The sequence below is a fragment of the Phyllostomus hastatus genome, unplaced genomic scaffold (assembly GCF_019186645.2).
Source record: "Phyllostomus hastatus isolate PE091 unplaced genomic scaffold, TTU_PhHast_1.1 phas_scaffold_114, whole genome shotgun sequence".
Lineage (NCBI taxonomy): Eukaryota > Metazoa > Chordata > Mammalia > Chiroptera > Phyllostomidae > Phyllostomus > Phyllostomus hastatus.
Window position 1 is genome coordinate 5,965,456 of NW_025334006.1, and position 24,979 is coordinate 5,990,434.

General features: G+C 46.1%; 1 protein-coding gene across 1 annotated transcript in view; it reads right to left on the reverse strand.

Moving 5' to 3' along the window:
- Window positions 1-24,979, reverse strand: part of EXOC4 (exocyst complex component 4) — a 674,858-nt gene that overhangs the window by 45,207 nt on the left and 604,672 nt on the right. The window contains exons 15-17 of the mRNA XM_045855728.1: window positions 13,307-13,448; window positions 4,837-5,015; window positions 3,525-3,684 (exon numbers count right to left, since the gene is read on the reverse strand). Coding sequence (XP_045711684.1) covers window positions 3,525-3,684; window positions 4,837-5,015; window positions 13,307-13,448 — 481 coding nt within the window. The remainder of the gene's footprint in view (window positions 1-3,524; window positions 3,685-4,836; window positions 5,016-13,306; window positions 13,449-24,979) is intronic.

A 24,979-nucleotide genomic window follows, 5' to 3' on the forward strand; every position in this document is an offset into this window, starting at 1 on the left:
CGCCTACCTCACCGCACGTAAGAGCCAACACATCGTTATAACAGCCAGCAAGGTCTCCATCCCTCAGATCAAACCTCTGACCCCGGTTCTTACTCTTCTCCCCGTATGCACTCACTGCAGCCACACTGGCCTTCCTGCTGCTCGTCAAGGGCCACACACATTCCTCCCTCCCTCTGGGTTTGGCTCTTAGATTCCTCCCCTGGGTATGTTCTCCCCCTAGCTGTCCGCATGGCTTGCTCCCCTCCTCCTGTAGCTCTGTCCTCCAATGAGCACGGCAGCTCGGGGTAAGATGACCTCTGATGAAGGAACTAAACAGCACAGTTATAAAGCCCTTCTTCCACTTTTTAGTTAACCTGCAGTGACTTTCTGGGACAAAGCATCTTTGTGATTTTGAAAAGTAACAGTGGTCAGAACCATAGCAGAGATCGTTACCCATGGGACGGGGTCTCTTTGTAACTCTGGAGGTCATGTAGGTCATCTGATTCTTTACGCGTGCAAGGGTTATCCTCCTAGTAGAGGTGAGTTAGAGCGCAGGTGGGTAGAAAAAGCGAGAGACAACAAGACCATGAGCAGAAGAAGGAATGTGGACGGAACTGCTCCAGAGCCCTCATTTCTTGATTACAGAAAGGGTCTCACGCTTCCCACTGGCCAGGAAGGCTGCAGAAGTGAGACTCTACAAGAGCCTTGCAACTTCTTGTTAAGTAAGTTTTCTGACACATGGCAACTAGTGATTAATTACTGCGTTAGAAGATAACATTCCTGTAGAGATTTGCTGGAAATACAGATGCTGCCCATGCTTGATTAGACATTGCTTAAGGAATGCTGAGGCACACAGCTCCAGCCTATTATTTCTGGCTCTTTTGCCATCGCTGTTGTATTTATTTATTTTACAGAGCCTCCAGTTCAGTGGGATTGATGGGACCCATTTCACAAAGCCTGTCCCCGGCAGAAACAGGAACGGAAACAAGATGAGGCTATAAAGAGTGTGTGTGTGTGTGTGTGTGTACGTGCGCGTGTACACGTGTGTGTGTGTATGAGAGCAAGAGGAAATGAGGGACGGAGACTGTGAAGAGCAGGGGCACGTCAGTCCCTTCTGGAACACCTTCTGCTGCACAAAGAAAGGACTGCAAGGGAGACGCCTGGTTTCTTACACACCTAGGAAGGAACTGACCCATGTCAGCCAATTAAAACTCTCGGGGCATTCAAGATAAAAGTGAAGTTTGTCATTATCCAAGCCCTTCGCTGACACCAAACGAAGCCTTCATGTGGCCCCTATTCACCCACCCAATACCATGAGGGGCACTCACCCTGGCCCAGGCCCTGAGAGGACAGACAGGGCAGCCCGGCCTCCTGGGGCTCGCAGTGCAGTCAGGAGATGTCTCCTGGGCCAGCATGAGAAGGCCAGGCGCACCCACGCTGCACGCTTACACTCGCCCGACTCACGACCCACTAGGAGTAAAGAATCACAGGAGCAGTCCCTGCCCCAAACGGCCACGTGTGGGCTCACACCCATCCCCTCGGACTCACTCCCAGATCCAGCTGCGAAAGGCCTGGCTCGGAGGCTGGTGCGGCTATTTCCTGGGGAGACGCTTCGCTGGCGCTCGGCCCACCCACGCCAGCCTCAGAGCTGCCTGGTCGGCCCTTCATTATTCAGACGCGGTTTTTTCTGCTGTGTTTTCGAGACCCAGACTGTCTGCCAAAAACTGTGTTAATTTACTTATTTCAGCTAAATAAAAAAAAATCATTTAAAAGGGGTGATTGAATTTAGGAAATTATATTCCTCAGAGAATTAGTAATGCTTCTCTCTCTCTCCCTCAGGCCTCCATGTTCTTATGTTCCCCTTGTCAATGTTATTATGAGGCTAATTCAATAATGAGATCATTCCCCATAAGACCGACCAAATAAATGCAGCATTCAGTCACACCTGGTTTCTCTGAGCTGAGCAAGGAAGGCTTGCCACCGAATTTGGCCTAAAATAGGGAGTTTAATGAACACACACACACACACAGACAGGCAGGGAAAAGTAAGACCGGGAAGCGGGAGAGAGCAGCAGAGGGAGAGAGTAGCAATGGAACAAATTGAGTGGCAAATTGGAGAGGAGAGGTTAAACCTAAAGATATACGATTCCAAAGCAAGATTCCCAGCATACGTCTTAATCACTGTCAAAGTGATAGAACGCTTCACCGTTCCCTGAAATGTCTCAAGAATTGTTTCAAATTTCCTTGAACTTCTTAAGGAATCAAAATATCAAGCGGAAAGACACGGAAGTATTCCTACGGTAGGCAGGAACATTCTGGATTATTAAAAACAAATGACTTCCTGGCCGTCAAGGAGCAGGTGGGATAATTCACCTGGGCACACACTCAGCGCTGAGACGCCATAGTCATCACCTGTCCCCTTCAGAACTGGTCATGCTGTCACTAAAGCGCCGAAGGTCTGACGATGGAAGTGAGGTGTAAAGAGTGTGGAGACCACATAAAGAGGGAATAAAATTAACTCTCAGGTTGGAACAGGCGCATTGAACACCGTGATCAGCAAATGTAGAAGAGGGAACGTGCTGTTTAAAAGAAGCTTCAGTTACACAGAGGGAGAGTGTGGGTGGGGACTGGTAAGCCCCCTCGCCTGCCCCCGATGACACAAGAGGAGATGGTGTCACTTGGGACAAGATGGAAGAGATGAGGAAATAGGTTCATGTAAAGACACATTCAATCCTGTTACTTATAATGACAGAAAACAATGGAAAAAATCCAGATGTCTACACATTTGCAAATGATTAAGTAAATAAATAATGGTTCATTTATACCATGGAGTTAAAAGTCATATTTTCAGGCATTAAAAGTAATATTTTCAAGGAATATTAATAGACATGGGAAACATCATGCTTTCAAAGAGTATTATAGATATGGGAAATACAGTTAAATGAATATAAGACTGCGTTAACACAGTTTTAACTCTGCAGGGAGAGAAATCACAGGTGTGCACAGGTATGAGAACTCACCTGTACACACAGCCCGTGCACAAGAGCCAGGAGAAAGGGTACCAAATATTGTACTCTCCCGATTCAAGGTTTATGAGTAATCTTTATATTGTTCTTTGTATTTTATATTACATATATTATGCAGTTAGCATATGTTACTTTTATAACCAGAAAACAGCAACAGTTTACAGTAAAAAGAACTTCGGTTAGACAACAGGAAAAACTACCTGTCTAATGGATGTTAAATGTCCAATAGACTTTTATAGAATTACCTTCTCTGTGAGTGAAAAACATCTATTTATTTAATTTCATTTGCTTTTTAACAATTGAGATATAATTGACATTAGTTTGCTGTACAACATAATGATTTGATATAGGTATATATTGCAAAATGATCACCACCAAAAGCTTAATTAACGTCCATCACCTGTTTTTCTTTTTTAATGAGCTTTTTAAGAACCAATAATCTACTTTAGAAAAAAATGACTTTACAGGCGATGCGTTCCTGGCTTTGGTGCAAGGGGCGGAGCCCAATCCACCTGCTTACCTCGCAAAGTCCAGGTCTGCCTCCCGCGACATGGTGATGTTGGTCAAGTTCTGCTGGAGAACGAAAATGTTCCTGCACATTTTCTTGATGCCAGACTCACTGATGCGCCTGAAGTACTGGGCACCGTTGATGAGGATGCAGGAGATCAGGTGTCCTAGGCCTGAGGGGCCGGCACACGGCGGCGGGAAGACAAGAGAGGACAGATTAGTGCCGCCTCGCATAAGTGGACACACGGGGTTTCTCTCTTCTAATCCTCTGCCAGTGTCAAAGAGCAAAGAATACGTATCTCTGAAGGCTGCATCAGCGGGCGTCGCAATGACTGTGGAGTATGTGTACACGGCCCTAGTACTTACAGATGGGGGCCTTTTGCTGGCAACAAAGCCTAGCAAATCCCAGCACCGACCTGTGTACCTGAGGCCGTTGTGCCAGGGCTTAGAGAATATGCCCAGTTAAAAAAACTCCCGAAGTGCACAGGAACGCTTTCTCCTGTACAGGTAATTTGGGAGGGGAGGGGAGAGGAAGCCATGAAAATACAGTGGTGCATGGATTTCACCTCCTCTTCCTCCCACGAAACAGACAGGAGTATGCTTTAGCTCAAAAGTGGATTGCTCTAAATAACGCTGGCTGCATTATGTGGGGCCCATGGGTGCTTTAGCACCGAGGCCTACATACGAAGAAACCGAAAGAGAGGGGACAGAATGTAAAGCCCTAGAAGGGGTCCGAGGAAGGAATTCCGCACGATGAAGGCTTGGCTGGCATCATGATTTCTGACCTTAAACGCAGATGGCGCTGCCTTTCACACCCTTCCCCGCCCCTGAAGGCGTTCACAGCCACCCTGAAATCGCTGCCAGTCAGAGGTGTCTGCTGGTGTCCGACAATCACGCATTCTCAGGGAGAAAACTCCCCCTTTCGGGACCAATTTTAGCCACTGAAGGATTTCTCAGGGTTCTCTCCTCATTGTGTGTGTGTGTGTGCACGTGTGTTTCTTTTCCGTTATGAGCTCCTCTTGAGGTAACTCGTGGCCCTCCACACATCCATCCAGCTTTCCCGAGTGGCACGTCAGGGAGGCAGCCGGGCTGCCATCTGCCTTATCTTGGATTGAATCTCCTTATCAACCAGGAGCAGATGGCAGCCATATTGGTGTCGACCTAGCCATACGCAGAGATACCAGGTACTGCAGCTTTCATCAAAAAAGAAATAAAAGTCCCAACAACCTCTTTCTGCAAATTTTGAACTTCAGTGATGCAGAAAAACCAGGAAAACCATAGCTCTTCCCTCCTCCCATACTCGAGGGCCAGGGGTTGGGACCGACCTTCAAATATGTACTGGAACTTGTGCTGCTGGAGGCTGGCGCTCATGGCCTCTTCGATGGCACTGATGTCCTTGTTGAGCTTGACCACCAGAGGGTCATAGTCCATACTTTCCACATTAGCGACGATGGCGTAGTTCCCCTCCTTCGCAAGAGGGATGAGATAGTGGAAGCAGTGAACCCTGAAAAAGAGAGATTGGGGAGGGCATTTAGCAAGAAGTCTTTCTGATGAAAACGATCTTTAAAGAAGCAGCGGCCCTGCAAAATTTTACGGACCCCTCCCCTTTTTCAATGGAAAGCCATCGTAGTCATGCCACAGAACAGCTCAGGGACCTTGAGCACGTCAGCTTCTGCGGTCCTGGCTTATTCAATCCACGAGTTGTGGGGGAGGGAGAGATGAGCACTGACATCCTTTTCGGTGACCGGACGGCGTGCATGGTGTGAAAAGCACTACATCTTCCAGAATATACTGTCATCGTGAAAATGAGAGGCAGAAGTCACAGATCTCACATGTGTAAGCTTTATAATAAGACTGGGTTGGTTTCGATTCCCAATTCCAACACGTATTACCTGTGTGACGTTGGGCACGCTATTTCCCCTCTCTGTCCCAGTTTCCTTACCGGTGCAATGGGAATGATAACAATAGCTGAGGAGCTACTACACAGAGAGCGTGTTACATAGGGTCTGGCATGAAGGAAGTGCACAGTAGTGTTGGCTGCCATCATGATTAGCATATTTATTAACATTAGTCTAGTATTAAATAAAACACCGAGTAGTGATGAATTTGTTAAAAATAGTGCAAGGCGCTGCAAAAGCCTTGGGCAATATCCCAAATGATGCAAGAACAGGCTTGACCATCACCTTCCTTTTTTAAAGTCAGGTTTATTAAGAAAAAATTTACAAACAGGAAAATCCACCCTCTTAAGAGTACCATTCTGGGATTTCTTTTTTTTTTTTTAAGATTTTATTTATTTATTTTTAGAGAGGGAAGGGAGGGAGAAAGAGAGAGAGAGAAACATCAATGTGCGTTTGTCGGGGGTCATGGCCTACAACCCAGGCATGTACCCTGACTGGGAATCGAACCTGTGACACTCCATTCTGGGATTTCTGACACATGCGCACAGTTGCATAAGAACCGCCATAATTGAGTTAGAGAATGTCCTTGTCCCCTTCGAAGTCAGCCTCTACTCATACCCCAGGCTCCTGCAACCACGGATGTGTTTTCTGTCCCACAATTCCATCTTGTCCAGAATGCCACACAAATGGAACCATACACGAGTGTCGCTGTGGAGACTGGCTTCTTCCTTCTGCTTAAGTGTCTGGGATGGGTCCATGTTGTTCACTCCTCCCATCTGTTGAGGCGCCACAGTTTCACTGTTCACCAGTCGGCATCTGTGCTGTCTCAAGTTTGGGGTGATTGTGGATAAAGCTGCTTCATGTACGGGTTTCTGTATAAGCTTTTGTTTCTCTTTGGTAAATACCTAAAAGTGGACTGGTGGGTCATATGGTAAGTGCAGGTTTAACTTTATAGGAAACTGCCAAACTGTTTTCCGAAGTCCCTGTGCCGTGCTTTCCGACCAGCGATGCGCAAGGTCCCAGTTGCTCCTCACCCTCCACCGGCACCTAGTGTTGTCGGTTTTTTAAAGTTTGGCTTTACTAAGGTGCACTTGGCACAGAAAACTGTAAGATATTTAAAGTGTTTTGAGATGGGTATACATTCTGAAAGGATCCCTCCTCCATCTAGTTAATTAACACCTCCATTACGTCACTCATTTATTCTTTGATTAGTGAGAACATTTAAGTTCTACTCTTGTAGCAAACTTCAATGATACAGTCCAGTGTCACCAACCAGAGTCGCCACGTTTCACGTCAGATCCCCAGACCTTGTTCATCTTACAACCGAAGTTTGCACCTTGCTCCGGCCGCCTCCTCTTTCCTCTACTGCCCAGCCACCACTTACTCTTCTGTTTCTATGAGTTTGGCTTTTTTTTTTTTTATTCCACATGTATAATACCACAAAATGGTTTGTCTTTCTTTGGCTTATTTCACTTAGCGCAATGCCCTCAAAGAGTATCTGTCAGTTAAGACATTTTTTAGTCATTCCAATAGATGTATAATGGTATCTCATTTTGGTTTTAACTCATATTTTCCTAATGACTGATGATGTTGGGTGTATTTTCATGGACTTACTTATTATCCATATATCTCTGTGCTCACATCATTTGCCTAATGTTTTTTAAAGTAGGTTGTTTGCTTTCTTACTAAGTTCTGAGAGTTCTTTATATTTTCCGGAAGCAAGTCTTTTATTAGATATGCATCTTTGCAAATATTTTCTCCCGCTCTTTTACTTGTCTTCTCTTTCACATAAAAGTTCTGAGTTTATCAGTCCTCTGTTGGAAAATCTGCCCGCCACCACAGAGAAGGCCCCTAAAGAACCTCCCCTCCTGCTCTGGCAGCCCCAGCGTCGGCCCCCGTGCCCCTGACTGTCTTCATCCTGCCCTGCGCTCCTTCCACCGTTTCCCTGAGGTCTCCTGATCCTCACCCAGGCCGCGCCCTGCAAGTCTGTGCTTGGTTCACTTTTCTTTGCATCATCCCAGGAATCAAACATCACACCAAAGCCAACGGTCTTGCCACCACCAAAATGGGTTCTGAATCCAAACACAAAGGTGACATCTGGTGTTTTCCCCGAGTTTCCGGGTTAGGTACTGCTGCCCTCGCAGGGTGAAGGATGTCACGGACCACCTGTTTCCGCTGCAGCTGTCTGTTGGTCATGAACTTCCTGGTCTGGTAGTCCCTGTGTCGTTCATGACAGCGGCCGATGTCCCAGCAGCCAGGGAGGGAAAGAGTCCCTTTTCTTTTCATTGTCACAGTGGCTTTCACAGAAGGGCTTTACATTTTGATGAAGTTCAATTTATTATTTACTTCTTTTATGGACAGTGCTTTGGGTGTTAGATTTAAGAATCTTTGCCTAACTAAAGTGACTAAAATTCTTTCATATTTTTTTCCCTAAAAGTTCTAAAGCTTTAGGTTTTACATTTAGATCTATAATCCACTTTGAACTGCATTTTATATAGTATTTGCTATATTCTTATAACCTCTTCCTGTAAGGGAATCCAAATATCTTGACTTCCAGCTCATTTTCATGATGGGTAATCGTCTAATGGCTGCTGATCAACTAATGACTAACTGCGCCAATAAAAGCTCATTCTGACATCCATGTGCATTATAATGGGCAACACTATTTGGTCAAGATAGCAGTAAATGCACTGGTTACAGATCCCTCTGGAATCTGATCTCTCTGATGTAGTAAAAGTCAACCAACCCTGGTGTAGGATTAATGACTAGCATAATTGACTGGTATCGTGGTTGAAATTCACACTAAGCAGTTCTTAATTGAAAATAAAATCAAGCCATAAATGCTCAAGTATTTCTACAGTGCATTATAAACACTATAACCCCAGCCAGTGGGAGGGCCATGGACAGAGGCATGGGGGTGAGCAGAGAGGACAGTTTCAGGGACTGAAGGGGTTGCTCTGGGTCCACAAGGATCACGTGACAGAGGCGTGAGGCGAGCTGGGGGAGAGGGGCTGGGGCCAGGTGGCTCTAGGCTCTGGAGGTCATCCAAGGACTCCGGACCATGAGAAGCCATAGGGACCCTCAGGAGGATGGCAGGAGGTGAAATGATGTAATCAGGTATGAGCTTTGGCAAGATCACTCAGGTAGAGTATAAAGGGTGGACTGATGGTGGAGCACGGAATAAGCTGGAAGTAGAGAGACTACGTAGGACGTTATTCTGAACGGGAGGTGATGGCTTATGCGATCCTGATGTGAGTGGCAGAGAGCAGAGGTGAACACTGTTTTAAGGGACTGTCTTCCTCTCCCGAAACGGTTAGAGATGAAAAAGAAATTAAAGTAGTCACTGACAGATATTAAAAATTTTTAGAAAAGTGTTTTTTTTTCCCCTGTGTCTTTTGGATTCTGGCATCTTGTTCCTGACCTTGATAGGACTTTGGCATCAAGAGTTTCTGCCAGATAATGCTGATCACACAGCGGAACGGTGGAAAGTTCAGAAAGCGCACACTTAGGGTCCCAACAGGGACAGGCAGTTTGCACTTGGACCTGCGTGGAGGCCTGCTGACGGTGAGATTCTCGGCATCTTAGACCCAAACTTCTTCTCCTAAAGTTCCAATATGAAAGAATACTGAACCCCGTGTTGTGGCCTCGCCATGTCCTTCACTTCTTGGGGGTGTCACTTGCCTTATGTTTCAGACTGTGGCCAGGCACTGCTTGGTGGTTAACTGTGACCTATGGTGACACAGGGAGAATGTCAAATGCCCTTGGATGGTCCCTGCAACACAGAACCTACCGGGTTTGGGGACACTTTTGACTTGAACTTTAACAACAGTAAAGAAAAATATGGGTTATGAATATGAAAATATTTGGGAGAAGAAGACAAATTTTTGGCATTTGAAGTCACTCTGGACCTCTCGCCAGCATTTCCCATGATTTTTTGGTCTCTTCCATCTGCATGCTTACTACGGTGGGCGACAAATGCCAGGGACCCTGACTAACTAGCCACTCTCCACTGCACCAGCGTGTGGACAATGGGAGCTAAGTTCTAACCCATTCTCACGGCAGGATGGGGATGGAGCACACACGAGCTGACTACTATGACAATGACGACACTGGCCACACGGCACCTCTCTGTCCCTCAAATACATGTAGTGAAATGCTCGGTGAAGCTAGAATCCCCAAACCGACTCGTCATCTTTAATGGGAGACCGGTTTGATTTGGGGAGACAGCACTTAATTCATCTGGGTTTGGTGTCAAGCCAGCCAATCCTCGAGAGGCGCTGGTGTTTCCACTGAGCACCTAGTAGGCAGCAGGGCGCTTCCTGGTCCTCGGGCTGTGACAGCGAACGAGATGCACCTGGTTTCCGTCCCCGGGAGCTAACAGCCTCTCCCGCGGTCACCCACTGTGGGTACCCGGGGCACACAGCAGTCTGCGGTTTCAGCATTGTTATATCACGGCTGAATGATTGGCTTGGGGTGTGTCATAGTCATTCCGTAAACGGATTTGTCATCAACTGTAAAACAGAACAAAAAGCTTTGTACTGTGACAGGGAACGCATGGTGTGAACGCGCACGGTCTGAGCCGCACACGGAGCGCTCTGTTTGTTCTGTGCACCGTGCTGCAAACAAAACAAAGACAAAATGGAGCATATTCATAAGAAAGTGGCCTGCATGTTGAAACAGTGTTATAGGAGGAGGTGAGGACATTCAGTTTAGAAAAAAATAAACATGTTTAATATTCACAGTAAAACTCGGCCATTTTTGTTATTCTTTCTTCAAGTGATCTTTTTCTGTTTTCTGACGAATGTTAAAGGAGATGTAGCAGTGGATGTTACAGCACTGAATGGTTCCTTGTAAACTTAATAAATAATGACCAAACCGTGTTCGGCATCATAGAATAGTACTGCCAAGATGTACAAAAACAAAAAGGGCAGAATGGAGGTCAAAGATTTAAAAGATTTTACTCAAACATGTTCAAAATACCCCACTTGGAATTAACTACACTACAAGCAGATAATTCTAAATGTAGACAATATCATGGGCCCACACAATCAATAGCGTAATTCCAGGAGCTGCGAGAGTAACACGTTTGATGTTCCCCCGTTTTTCTGTGCCACCGGCTAACAGAGGCATCCGAACGTTACCGGGTGGTTTTCTTTTATGCCTGTAGCATTTACCTAGTCACAGAAAACACCTGTCATCCTATAAATAAATAGAACACAAACCTAGATATTACTGTAAATCAAATTAGAAAGCCCAGAGGAACAGCTTTATTTCTGGACAGCTGAATGGTAAGAAATGGGTTCAGAAATGATGCTGAGTAAAACGGACTCCAAACCGGAGATGCTCCTTCTCTCGCTCCACCCACAATAAAGGTGCTTGCAAGCAATAAAGACGTAACTCACTGGACAAGACAATGAAGAATAAAAAAACAAGTAGCACATGAAAATGTATTACTTACTATACACTTTCCGGTGCTAAGGTTTCTGATCTGAAGTTTCTAAAGCCCATACCCAACTGCCGATTTAACACTGCTGCTGGACTTAGATGTCTATTAAGCATCCAAACCACATGTCCCCAAAATGGGATTCTTGCTTTCCACCCCTCGCCCACCCTCTGTCCTCACTCAGTCTTGCTCACCGCAGCTAACGGCCCTGGCGGTGGCCCCGCAGCTGGTGGCGTCCTTAGCACGCTCTCTCTCACTGCGTCCAGCCCTGCGCCCAATCTGATCTTTGGACGAATGTTATCGGCTCTCCCTTCAGAGGTGTTTCTAGTCCAGCGCTCCTCACACTCCCACCTCCGCCACCCTGGTGCTCGTAACTGGTTGCACCTGGTCACTCTGCTTCCATTCGCCCTCTCCCTGAAATTCCTCTTCCATGTACAGCCAAAGGGATCTTTTAAACATGTCAGTGAATGTCGGACTCATTTCGCTTAGCACGATCCTCTTCAGGTCCATCTGCATTGTCTCAAATGGCAGTATTCAGCTTTGCTTATGGCTGAGTAGTATTCCACTATGTACACAGACTGCATCTTTAACCAGTCCTCAACATGCTACGTGAAGTAAGTCAGACAGAAAGTCAAGAACCACATGATTTCAGTCACATGTGGGACATAAACAGAAAGCAGCAAATGAACAAAAACTGAAGAAACAAAATGAAAGCAAACCAACAAAAATGAAGAAAACCAAACAGAAGCTCACAGACACGCACAGCAGCAGGGCAGTTACCGGGGAAGGGGGTGGGGAGGGCAGTAAAGGGGGCCAACTTCGTGGCGACGAGAAGAGATCTGACTGTGGGTGGTGGGCACACAATGCCACACACAGATGGTGTATCACGGAGCTGTACGCTTGAAACCTATGTAATTTTACTAACCAGTGTCACCCCAATACATTTCATTTTTTAAAAAATGAAAAGAATGTGAATGATGAATGAACATGTCTCCTTTGCAAAGCCTCTTACACCCCGGTGCCTGACCTGCCCCTCCACGCCTGCCCTGCCCCCGTCCACCAGGCCGCCGTCAGCCGGACCCCTCTCCCTTCCACCCCCGCCTCTGTCTCAGGGCCTTGTGAACGTTCCTCCCTCAGAAGAGGCTGAGACTCTTTCCCCCTGGTCTTTGCACAGATGGCTCCCTCTCACCACCTGGTCATGTTTTCTCTGGATGCTCTACCTAAAAAACAAACAAACAGCCAACAAGATCCCCCTTGCGGGTCCACCGCAGCCACTCCCTGCGCTGCCCGGAGGCCAGCACCGGCCACGTGCAGGCCCCTGAAAAGCCACCAGTCCCATGCCAGGGTGCCGTGAGCGTCCAGCACGCAGACGTCGAAGACTCGGGGCCAACAGTACAAACCATCTCCTTAATAATGTTTATGCAAATGACACGCTGAAATGGTATTTTGGTTACACTGGGTTAAATAAAGTGTGTTGTTGTAATTTAGGCTTCCCTCTTTTTTTCCGATGTGACTGTTAGAACATTTAAGTTGCCTGTGTGCTTCACGTGTGGCTCACTTTGTACGTCTATTGGATAGTGCTGCTTGGTTCCATCCTGCTTTTTCAGAGTGTCGCTTGCACCTCTCTGAACTGTCTCTGTGTTCCCTCACTGGCTGTTTCTCCTCGGGAGGGTGTGCTTCCCGGGGGGCTGTGGCCTTGAGCGCTTTGTCCCTCGCCAGGCCCCACCGACCTTCGGAACACTGCCCGGCACGAGGAAGGCACTCGGTACATATTTACTGAATGAGTGAATCGGCAATTAGACTCCCTCATCCTTCCTTGCTACCATTTCTGTGGGTGTAAGAGGTTGCCAAAGCGCAACAGCACATTCTGCGTTGCAGGGGAAGAAACAAGAGGCCGAGGGTACAGTACCTTGGAAACTACGTGTATTTTCTTGAATTATTATTTTAATTTCCTCTCTTCAATCGGGTTTTAAATTTCTGAAGGAAAGGATCACAGTCCTTCATTTGATTGGCAGACACCTTAGTACAAATATCAAGGACAGTGGAGTCGTCATAATCGTGAAGCCGCCACATTCTGCATGCTTACTGTGTGGCAGGCATTGTGTTAATTATGCCATTTATAAAACTGTAAGTTAAGAATTATCATTTCCATTTCTAAGATGAGGACGCTGAGGGTCAGTGAACTTAATTAAACCGTCTTAAGACTGACAGCCAGCTGGTCCAGACATCCGACCCGGGCTGTTCTGCTGCCGCAGGCCTGGCTGGCGCCGAGTTGCCGTGCTCACAATACCGCACCTTGAGCGCGGTCGAGTGACGCCAAACATCACACTCAGTGGAAGAAAAGGACAGCATCGATAATAACCAAGAATTACGGTGAGACTCCCCAGAGACAAGCACGTGATTTATGACCCGCAGCGTCTTTCACCCTCGGTCCTGCACGGAGCGGGGTCGTACCTGACTTCCAGGTGGAGGACCAGCAGGCAGCGGTCGGCCATGTCCTGGAACGATCTGGCCAGCTCGCTCAGGGTCTGCGTGATCTGCTCGGACACTGGGGGGAGGTCCACGGTCACGTGGCCATCCTGGGCCGGAGACAGCACTGAAAAAGAGGGGTGAGAACAACGCCGGTCATTCCACGAGGGGCCTAGAGACACTTCTGAAATGACATGGTGTTTTGTCGCTCATCACGTTGTTTTTACCAATCTGGCGAGTGCTGGTGTTGGCGGCATTAGACACCCAAGACAGGGTAGAATGTTTCTGTCCTTGATTAAAACCAGAGGCCCGATGACTGTTTTGAATTCGCAGAATGACAAAAGCAGAATCTCACGGAGTTGGAAGTGACTTCAGCAGACATCGGCCCAGCCATGCGGCCTGTGCCTGCGTCACGCACACGTCTGCCAGTGGCTGCCTACCCACCACGCACATGTGTGGGAGGAAACGGGGGCCTTCTGAGGCGGCTGATTCCTTCTCTGAAAGCTCTGACCGTCCCACATCAAGCCGTATCTTTGTCATTAAATTCTCTTATTTAAAAAACACTTTATTTTATTTATTTCTAGAGACAGAGAGGAAGAGGGGCGGAGAATAGAAACCTTGATTTGGTGTTCCATGTACTTATGCACTCACTGATTAATTCTTGTATGTGCCCTGACTGGGGAGCACGCCCCCAACCTTGGGGTGCTGGGACGGCACTCCAGCTGAGCTGCCCAGCCAGGGGTGTCATCGTTAACTTCTAATCACTGGCTCTGCTTCGCCAACTTCACAGTCATTCTCACGTGTCAGCACTTCACGTATTAAAGACATTTCCTTTGTCTTCCTTGAAGTCTTCCCTTTTCCAAGCTAAACAGCCCCAGTTTTTCAACTATTCTCCAAATGAATGAACTGAAGAATTTTACAGTTCTCATACTTTACCAGCAAAACCACAGCAACTGCTGTATGCCTCCCCCGAAGTGTGGGATGCAGGGGCGGACACAGTAACTACTGCGGAGTACCCTGACCTGTCTGAATGGGCTATCCACTCCTTCGCTCTCGACGCCACACTGCTCGCTGGAAGCCTGCGGTGCCCAGGGGTGGGGGTGCTAGCGTGCTAGATTCTGCTTTCACTCACATAGAGCTTACAGTCAACTGAAGTCCTAAAAGTCTTCTTGGAAAGTTTTATAAAGCTACCTTCTGCATCTTCCCTAAGTAACTGATAAAATATTTACTAGCACTTGGACACCGCCTTCAGGAAAACACTGAACAGCAGAAATGTGAACTACATTTGTCTATGTCTATACTTCTATTGTGCAGCCAGTTCCCCATGACTTCTTCCAAGTTAATGTGGCAATTTTGTTCAGGAGTTCTTTTAAGCTCTGACTGGACTGGTGTGGCTCAGTGGTTAGCTATTGTCCTGCAAAGTGAAAAGTTGCCGGTTTGATTCCCAGTCAGGGCATATATATGCCTGGGTTGCCAGGGGAACCAGGTCCCCTGACTAGGGGTGAGTGAGAAGCAACTGATCGATGTTTCTCCCACATATTGATGTTTCTCTCCTTCTTTCTCTTCTTCCCTTCCCTCTAAGAATAAATAAGTAAAATCTTTAACATTTTTTTAAAAAATATTTTTTAGTTCACTAGAGCCTCAAAGACTGGCCTTGAGTCCTGACCTCACTACTTATTAGGTAACCAGGAGCTAATTACTTAAATTCTGTGTGCCTCGGTTTCTTTTTCTGTAAAGTGGAGATAATAGCGCCTAGAGCATGGAGGTGTTGAGAGTATTAAATAGGTTAATGTAGATAAAACACTTAAACCAAAAGCACACAAAACTCACTCGACATTAACATAAATAATAAACATGAATAATTATTATTACTCCTTAGCATGTGATTTGTCCAGGGTAAGAAGCTTACTTATAGCAACAAGTTACTTAGAAGGTAATTCCATCCATCTTGAAGTTCAATTTCCATTTATCAGTATTTTTTGCTTTTCCATCTAAAATCCTCCTCCTCACCAGAGGAGGCGGTGTCCCCAGGATACGGCGAGGCACTGCTGACTAGCGGGCAGGCTGTGCACACCTCAGAGGGTAGGAGTCACGCGTGGCTGCCGCGGCACCTGCAGCTGTGGGCTTTCAGAGCTGCGTCTATTCCTAGACTCTCGCCCAGCCCCCAGGCGGGACCAGAGAGATGGTCATGACTTAGAAGGCCATGTTCCCCACTATGGAACCAGACTTTAATCAATTATCACAGCAAACACAAAAGAAGAAAAATTTTGATCACAGGAACTGATGTGTAAGGAGGAAGGGAGTGTAGTGATGTAGGTTTAGAACTATCAGCAGCCTGGGCATCACCTACGATGCTCTCCGACTCGATCTGCAGGAGGCCAGATGTGTGACGTCGCGTTCCCTTTCTAATGTCAACGTTATTCAATGTGCCTCATCCCATGAAGCAACGGTGCTTCATCCCTGCGTCAGATCACAGCGTTCCTAATGCTTTCGTTTGGCAGGCTGGATGACGGCAACCATAGGTGACAGTGATGAGATGTTTCGAAGCATGTTAGGGCTTTTGAGCTGCTGGATTCCTCGGGTGTGTGACACTAACTGTGGCACAGAGAGATGCTATGTACCAATGAAGAGGCAGAAATCAGGCCCTGAAAAAACTGGACCCGTGGTCTGACGTTCAAAGTTCTATAGCCATCCCCCTTATCATCAGGGGATACGTTCCACGACCCGCAGCAGATGCCAGAGACCTTGAGTGGTACCGAACCCTGTAGACATTGTTTTTTCCCTACATTTCATGCCTTTTTTTGTGTAAAGGAAGTGCTTACGGCATCTCTTTGGCATGTCCAAATCACCAGCGCCTTCCACCTCTCGTGTTTTGGGGCCACTGTGAAGCGAGATAAAGGCGACTTGAATGCAAGCACTGTGATACCGGGACAGTGGGCCTGGTACTGGAGAAGGCTACCCACTGGGTGGCTGACGGGAGGGCAGCAGGCCCTGGGGAGACGTGGGACGGATGGATGAGTCGCGTCCCAGGCAGGGTGGAACGGGGTCACGGGAGATTTCATCATGCTGCGCAGAATGGTGCACACCTGGAAACTTATGAACTGTTTATTTCTGGGATTTTCTATCTCCTATTTTCGGATTGCAGTTGACTGTGGGTGACTGAAACCATGAAAAGGAAAGCCGCAGATAAGGGGGAACTATTGTACTAATATCCCAAACTCTACCAATGGCATTCTGGACAAATTCCACCAAGAAAGTTATACACACACACACCCCCCTCAACTTCTTATTACAGAAATATATAATTTCATTATGTTTAGCAACTGACCACTGCCGAATCATACCATTAAAAAATATCCAAGTAGAGTAAGTTAATGGCAAGCTAAGTAACCAGGATAAAACTTGCAATGAATGAGGTAAAAAAACACTTTAGAACAGCAACACTATACATTTTGCTTGACTGCAGTCTATAGCAAAAACATCACATTTTAGTAAAGCAACATGGAAAATTAGGCCCCGATTTCTATCGCAAAGGTGGCTTGCAAAGTTTTGAGGGCTCACTGAAGTTTACGAAGTTTTCTTACCGAGAAGGAATACACTGACCAAAGAGCTGCTGAGCATGGCAGACGAAGGCCACGAAGACAATGAACTAGCCTATAAATGTCAAATGGAAATCTACAAAAAAGCAAGGCTGACAGATTCTGCCGTTTGGGAGATTACAGTCAAGATGGGAGGTTGCTAGATGCACATGCCCCCACTTGCACACACCCCTTTAGAGGCTACGTGGTCAGATATTTATCTTGGGGACTGCTTCACATCGGCAGACCACGCATATATTGTGGGCTTTAAAAACACTAGTACTTGATCCTTTTATTAAGATGTGCACTTTGAGCTGTTTTTCTGAAACTGGGGATGATGGGTCACACCAGATCATTCACGATATCCTTGTCCCTCGTAGGGCTGTGGCATAAAAGCAGGCACCTTTGAGACGCCCAGCTAACTACCTGTGGCAATGCTGCTGCGGCGTTCTCCACCGAGCTGACTGGCCTACGAGGAGGTGGAATCTTGGTCTCTGGGCCAAACCCTGCTTGTTGGGTGAAGCAGCAGAGATTTCCGATTTTCCTTTGCTCACTCCGCTAGAGACCCTGGAAAGCTAAAAGCCTGCATTTCCACCTTTGCCTAGTCGCTAGAGGTGGATACGTCTAGCGACTGTGTTGGCAACTTGATCTAATGCTGGGCTAATTCTGCACCTCACCTTTTGACAGGGAGGTAGAACAAAAGTATGGATTTGGTGCCACTGAAATTTTCTGGATTTTATTCTCAAAAAACCCTTCAGTTATCGTTCAGTAGTGCTTGGCCGGCCCCTTTCCCTTACTCAGTGCGTTTCCCAAACTCATGCCGCTCTCCCCAGGCCCACAGTCCTGCTGCTCTCTCTTACTCCCGCCCTGGGGGCATCAGATTCTTAGCAAGACTTCAAAGGAATTGTGAACACTTGCTTTCTCTGTCATCTTGCCTTTCTTGAACTCTTCCCTGTGCCATGATCTGATTTCTGCCTTTGCCTCTTTGTTAAATAATTATCCGGATAATCACCAATGACAGCCTAACCTCGAAATCCACTGGGTGCTTTCCAGCATTAACCCCATTCGACGTGACTGGCCATTCCCTCCTGGAAATTCTGTTTTCTTTTGCCACGTTCCTCCGGGTGTCTTTTCACCTCTCTGACACTGTTTCTACAGTTTCCTTCACCCATAAAGGCCGGTGTTCCCAAGGATTTTTTCCTATTGGTCTCCCTTACTTATCATTCTGTATGTTCTCTGAGTGAGCTCATACATTTTCATGGTTTTTGCTATTATCTAGGAATGGATGATGCCTAAACTTCATTCGATCAGCTGTTTGCCAGCTAGCTTTAGTGGTGCATCCCACAGGCATCGAAAATGCAATGTGCTCAAAACTAAACTCATTATCTGTCTCCAGCATCTGCTCTTTATCCTGAATTCCCTGTAAATTCCCTGTCAATTCAGGATCTCAGCTGCAGACATTAGAGTAATCTTTGCATCTCTTGTCTCCCTCACTTCCCTCAGCAAAGAGTAATTTCTGCCAACTTTACATCATATATGATTTCTTAATATACTTTGTCTTTTCTATATCTACTGTTGTTTTTCTGGTTTAGCCCTCGTCTCTTCCACAGACTACTGGAATGGTCTCCTGACACCATGCTTTGTCCCTGCCTTAATTCAATCCTCTATATTTAGGTAATTAAATGTGAGTTAGACAGAGTTATTTATCTGAGACACACATTTGGCTACGCTAATTTATTGGAAACACCAATTTTTTTAAAAATTAAGCAGAACCAATGCTTTAATTGACCAACATAACAGGACAAATAATTCACATAATAACAGATTAATAAAGATCAGGACTGATAAGGAACAACTTGCCATTTACAACTACAACTTTCTCCTTAGTTTCTTGAGTATATTCTAGAAACAGAGTGGGGGTAGGGGAGTAGTTTATTATAGCTGGTTTCCTGGGCTATTCATACCCTTGCAGAAGTACAGTTTAAGGCAATTCTGGCCAATGCCTATAGCCTGAGCACTTTCCCTATAAATTGGGACGCCTTTAAAAGTCACGTTAACTTCATGAGGCCATCTCGCTGCCACCAAGACGTGGGCTCTCTCTTTTCTATTGACACCAAATCGCTGGCATATCAAACACACAGCATCTCACAAGGCAAACCAACATACTAGCTATTATGGAGAGCAATCAGCAGAGTTCATTAGGGTGTCTCAAGTGGTTCCACATCCCAGTATTAACCAGACTGAAATCTGTTTAGGTCTTAAAATTAGTCAAAATTGGACTTATTCAGACCCAGAAGAGCATCTGTTTTCAAGGATGCAGCTGCTCTACTTTCCATGGCAACTTACTGTGCCTCCTTTAATTGATTCATATGAGGGTGTCCTTGTGCATCTGCAATATTATCTAAAATTGTTACAACCTGAGCTTAGGCTGGTATCAGCTGTCAACAAAGCAATACATTGAAAAGGGAAGGATGGTTATCACAGCAGGAAAAGAAAGGTTAATTCTGCGAATTCCAACTTTTTAGCAGACAGAAAATGACAAACGATGAGGGATGATCCCAGGAGATTTTTCTCACTGGAAAACATTTTAGAAGACCGTATTTCGGTACAATCATTATTTGACTCCTCTTCCTGTCCACGGAGAGAAATGACAGACACCACAAAGTGACCTCTGCTTCAGCCTGGACGGAACTACTTAATTCCCCATCTTATTTAGCAAACTGTGGTGATAGCACCTTCCTAACTCCCAGAACAATGTGTTATTAGGTTTTATAAATAATTTTGAGATCCTCTGATTTTGTTACAGCATGATATTTAAAACAAAACAAAACAAAACAAATTGGGAATACTGAGTAGGCTGATGACATTAAGAATTAATGGGATGTCCAGAGTCAGTGGGGGCCGTGACAGGAAACCCCCCACCCCACCTCCTTCCCCTTGGTGAGTGCCTGTGGGATATACTACTTCTGAGCCTGACATGGGGGTAGATTTGAAAGTGTTAAACACACTATAAAACCACAGTTCCAAGTCGAAACTTGAATGCCAGCTGGCTCTACCTTGACCTTCTTAGTTTTTCTATACCACAATCCTTACTTTTTATTCATTCCCTTGAATTATTTGCAAGGCCGTAAGAGCGACTCTTTTCCCAGCCCAGTGTTTTGTACGCAGCAGACACTTTGTAAGTGTTAAATAAATTATTTATCAATAAACCTACTGGTTTCTGGAATGGATATGTGACCTTCACATGCTAATTAGATGCTAACAATTAGCATCTAGTTTGGATTTCTGTAGGATAGAGATGTCCTTCCCTCCTTATCTAAGTCAATGGCTCCAAATTAAAATTTTGTGGGGGCCGGGTAACTCAGTTGGTTAGTGTCCCTCTGACACACCAGGTTGCGGGTTCCATCTGGGGTCAGGGCACATGCAAGGATTAATCAATGAATGCACAAACAAACCAAACAACAAATTGATGTTGCACTCTGTTCTGTCCCCCTCCCCCCACCTCTCTAAAAATCAATTAAAAAAATTTCATGGTGACACTTTTTGACCATTTTTTCTCTTTCCTGAGACACATTTCGAACACCTGGCTATTCTCTGCCAACAATCTAGGCTTTAGTCAGTATTATCAACCCACTTGTTTAGACATCCTTTCTCGCCTTCCAAACTATCTATAACCTAGTTTTAAGTTATTTTGCTAAGTTTCTACATTAGGATGAGCCTTATCTAAGAAACATGTTTAGTAGGTCCTCTTTATTTTGCCTATTTCAGAAGCAATGGCCCTTTTATCCCCAAATAAGAACTATTTCTTTTTGGTTGAGATTTCCTCAGGAATTTTGGGTTTGAGCTAGCAAAGGCAATTAGTTTTCTAAAGTCAAAGTGCTGGCTCAGATTGTCCCTTGACCTACAGAATTAGGATGGCAGAGAATGGGGACACAGTGAGCATTGTCCAGACTGGACCCCAGTCATGCGTCCCCGCACACAACCAGCTCTGGAAGCACAGCCCCTTCCGAGACACAGCACCTGGCCCACGGCCCTTTTATGTCTAACGGCGTGTGCGGGGGCGAGAAGGCTCCTCACCGCTGCCTCGGCCAGGGAGCTCTTTTGTCCACGCTCACGGCGGATGAAGGGCAAATGGAAGGAATTTCTTAAAAATCGGGGTGGGAAAAGGTGGAAGAAATTCCACTTCTCATGACCCGGAAGGAAGAACGAGATTAGGATGGGGGACCTAGAGGGGAAGGGGAAGGTGTCCTACTTATATCTGCATTTCCAGGGTCTCGTCACCTAACTGATGATACACTCGTGGTAGAAACACACACTTCCTGTGAGTGCGGGAGGCCAAGACCTACTTCCTGTGGTGCCACGTTTTACTGCAGTGGTCATGGGCTCCGCCTTTCCCCTGCTAATCCCACCACTGTGGGCAACATAACTTCTCAGTGTTCTTAGGAACATCTCCCTCTCGTTCCTTTTACTCTTCCTTTCCTCCAAAATGCCTCACATTACCTCAATTACAGAGAGTAACTCTCTGGGGAGGAGAAGATATGCCTGCCGCACTCACTGCCCAGGTGACGACTCCAATGGTCAGTACCGCCTATTTGAGAATGTGTTATTATAAGGCCACTCCCACCCCCAAGACCAAACTTTTATAAAGAATTGAACTTGAAGGATCCTGATTAATTTTCATCCTATGAAACCATACTCTTTAAAAAAATTTTGTTTATTATTCCACTTATTCGTGCATTCATGGTTGATTCCTGTGTGTGCCCTGACCAGGAATCAAACCCACAACCTTGGTGCATGAGGATGTCGTTCTAACCAACCAAGCTGCCAGGCCAGTGCCTGAAACCATACTTTTCTCTGCTGCTGCCCAGAGAAATAAAATTCATTTGTTCACTTTTTATTTCCTCTAGAACACAGTTCTTAACAACTCCAAGGCTCTTTTCCTCAGTCACACGATGCAGAGTTGCTGTGAGGACCAAGCCAGGGGGCTGGGAGTGGGGGCTTGGCCCCTAACAAGGTGCCTGCTGCAGAACCAGAGACCACCCTTGGAACTGTGGGCACACTCCGCCTCCCTCTCGTGGAGGGGACTCGTTTCCCCTCGCACTGTGCTTGCCTAAGGCACCCCCGGCAGAGCGTGAGATCCACGGGAACAGAAGCAATACCTTTATTCTTCCAGTTGCCTTTCACAGTCTACAGTTCTCCCTTACATTCCGCAATAATGCCTGTTGAATTTAATCTTTAAGGACAAATCAAAGAATTTCATATCTTTTTTTTTCATTATATCTTCACAATGCCTTTAACCTAACATCTTCCAAACCGTTCACTGGCCTGGAACATTATTCTACTTCAGGGTAAGCAACTAAGCTCCAGAAAGGCTACGGGTGTTTGAACCTGAAGAATCATTCCAAATATTGACCTACGTAGCGGGAACAAAGGAGATTCGTGTAAGGTGCATTGTGAGGAGCCAAACAAAAATGAAAACCAAGACGAAGAGGAGAGCTAGTTCCTTGGGCTACCGCAGGATCAGAGGCCGATTCTGAGCCCACGGCACATACGCGATGGGGCACCGTTCCACAGAGGGGAAACCACGTCCCGTTCATCACGAAGCGGGGCTCTGTGGCGGTAACAGGCCCGAGCAAGCCCAGGGCCTCCGAGGCTTTCAGCGTCGGGCTCCGCCCTCTGCACGGCGCAGACCAGCAGACACAGACGTGGTTTCTCCACGTCGTCAGCGACAGTGCAGGCCGCGGTGTCTTTGGGACCTGCGGGGGAGGCGGGCATTGATATTGACTTTTCTTTTATTCCAAATAATCCTCCCTGAGGCTTTGTAAAAACCTAATTATCGACTCAAAAGGTGAGTAGTGTGGCCAAATCAGCCCTTGCTGGAAATGAACGTTTCTAGAAATGGGGGAAAAAGCTAATGAACAGCGCCCGTCCTTCTGTTGAAAGGCACAATTGTGGAGCCATATTAGATTTTCAGGGACTTTGTAAGCCTTTTGTATTTCTGTAAAACCCCCGCATCAAAGAGCATCTTGAAGTGTTAACAAATACTTAACCAGATATTTCAGGTGAATAAGTGACACTGATTTTTACAGAATTTTAGAGGCAAAAATATTATATGGCAAGGAGATAACAGTTATGTCTTATTAAAACAGCACCCTTCCAGCTCAGCAGCTGTAAACCTTCCAGAGAGCCTCAGTGGATGGCCTATTCGCTGTGTAACTTAGAAACACTGGGCCCACCGACAAACGGTGAGGCTGGACCAAATAGACATGAGGCACGTTTTCCGATACGACACAGCAAATAAGTGTCGCAAATAAAGACAGAACTAACGGACTTAAACTCCCATCTGGGGTCTTTCTTCAAGTTACCTTTTTCCAGCGGCCTTTTGTCCCGAGTTCCCCATCCAGGCAGCGGCACCGGTCCCAACTTTAGACCCAGGTTGAGAAGGAATCACTACCTTCCCGGCTGAGAGCAAGTGCAAGTTCACTTTCCTCCTTGGGTCCCCAGTATGTAATTCGGTTTCTGGAGCCAGCAGGTGGCTGTCAAGTACAGTGAACAGGAAGGTGCCCCTTGGAGGCAGACAGACCTGAGTTCAAATTCTGACTTTCTCAGAGCATTTGGGAGAACTTCTCTGTAATAGACTCTCCGTGTGTAAAAGGATCATCAGACCTAACTCACAGGGTCCTGATGATTCAATGAGAAAATACATAAATGCTTACAATGGCGTTAAACGCCCAAGTGCTTACTATATGTTACTACTGCTTCTATCATTTATTCTATATACATGTGTTCAATAAATAAATGATAAACCTCAGTCTCCTTCGCCTCTATTTATAGCCTTACATAGGCTTTGGGACAATTAGACGAGCTTTATCCATGTAATGACAAACCCTGGTGAGCACTGTGACTGCGGAGCACAGCTGGCTGAATCCTGGAGTCCCTGGTCACTCCGATCCTATCAGCGTGTGCACAACACAGAGACAGCTGACTTATCTGGAAGACGGAGCTGAACTTGCCACCAAGTTCGCAATCACTGAGACTAGCTGTGTGGTTGGCACCGGCTTCCTCTGAAGCACGTTGGGAGCGAGAAACAGAGGCAGAGTTCAGTGGCCACCACAAGGTGCAGGATTTGCCGGTGGGAATCTGGTTAAGGGAATTTCTAGTCGGTGAGAACAAGCGCGGTCACTTCTCCAGTACATGGTAAAGGCAATGGTTCAGTGCTCGGAACAGACGCTCCGCGCGGCGAAGTACATGGAGGGTGCCGTACACACAGTGATTAATGCCTTGTGAAGGTTAATAAGATGCAGCCACATTTCTGTCTCTGTGCATTAGCAACACATGAATACCGTTCACGCATCCAATCCAGTCTTGCTATATAATCCCTAGAATAATTAGCAGTTCATATAGAATCAAGTTTCCTAAAAACCAAAAAATAAATAATCTGTTTTTATGCCAGTTAAGGGTAAGCTACATAGAAAAGCAATCATTTTAGCTGTCAGGTGATTATATACTTTCAGAATACTGCCTCAAAATTGAAAGAATTTTCTCTCCCTAAGTAAAAAGATATGAGTGTTCTCATTAATTATGAGCCCAATTTCCCTAAGACAACATTTCTTTTTTTACTGGCCACGTATGTACAGGTTTGGACAGTGGTTAAATTCTGACTCAACCACTTACTAACTAAATAACCTCAGGCAAACTGTTGAAGCTGTGAATGAGCAGTAATAATTTCTGTCTAGGAGGATCACTGTAAGAATTCAATGAGCTAAAGCACATGAAGCATTTAGAACAGTGTTTGGCACGTAGTAAGTGCTCAGTAAATCTAAGTTATTGCTGTTGGACCTCCTGGCGAGGACCCCGGAAGACTGAAACTCCTGGACTTATCTCACTGCTCATCAAAACACCCTGCAAAAAACTGGAGCACTGTGGGCTTCGTTGCTCACACGGCCAGGGAACAGAGAGGATACAATACATGGATATACTGAGACATGTACACTGGGTAAACTCACGGCCATCTGACTTTTAAATAAGGAACCAACCACAGAACTATCAGAATACAACAGAACTCTGGAAATGGGCAGTG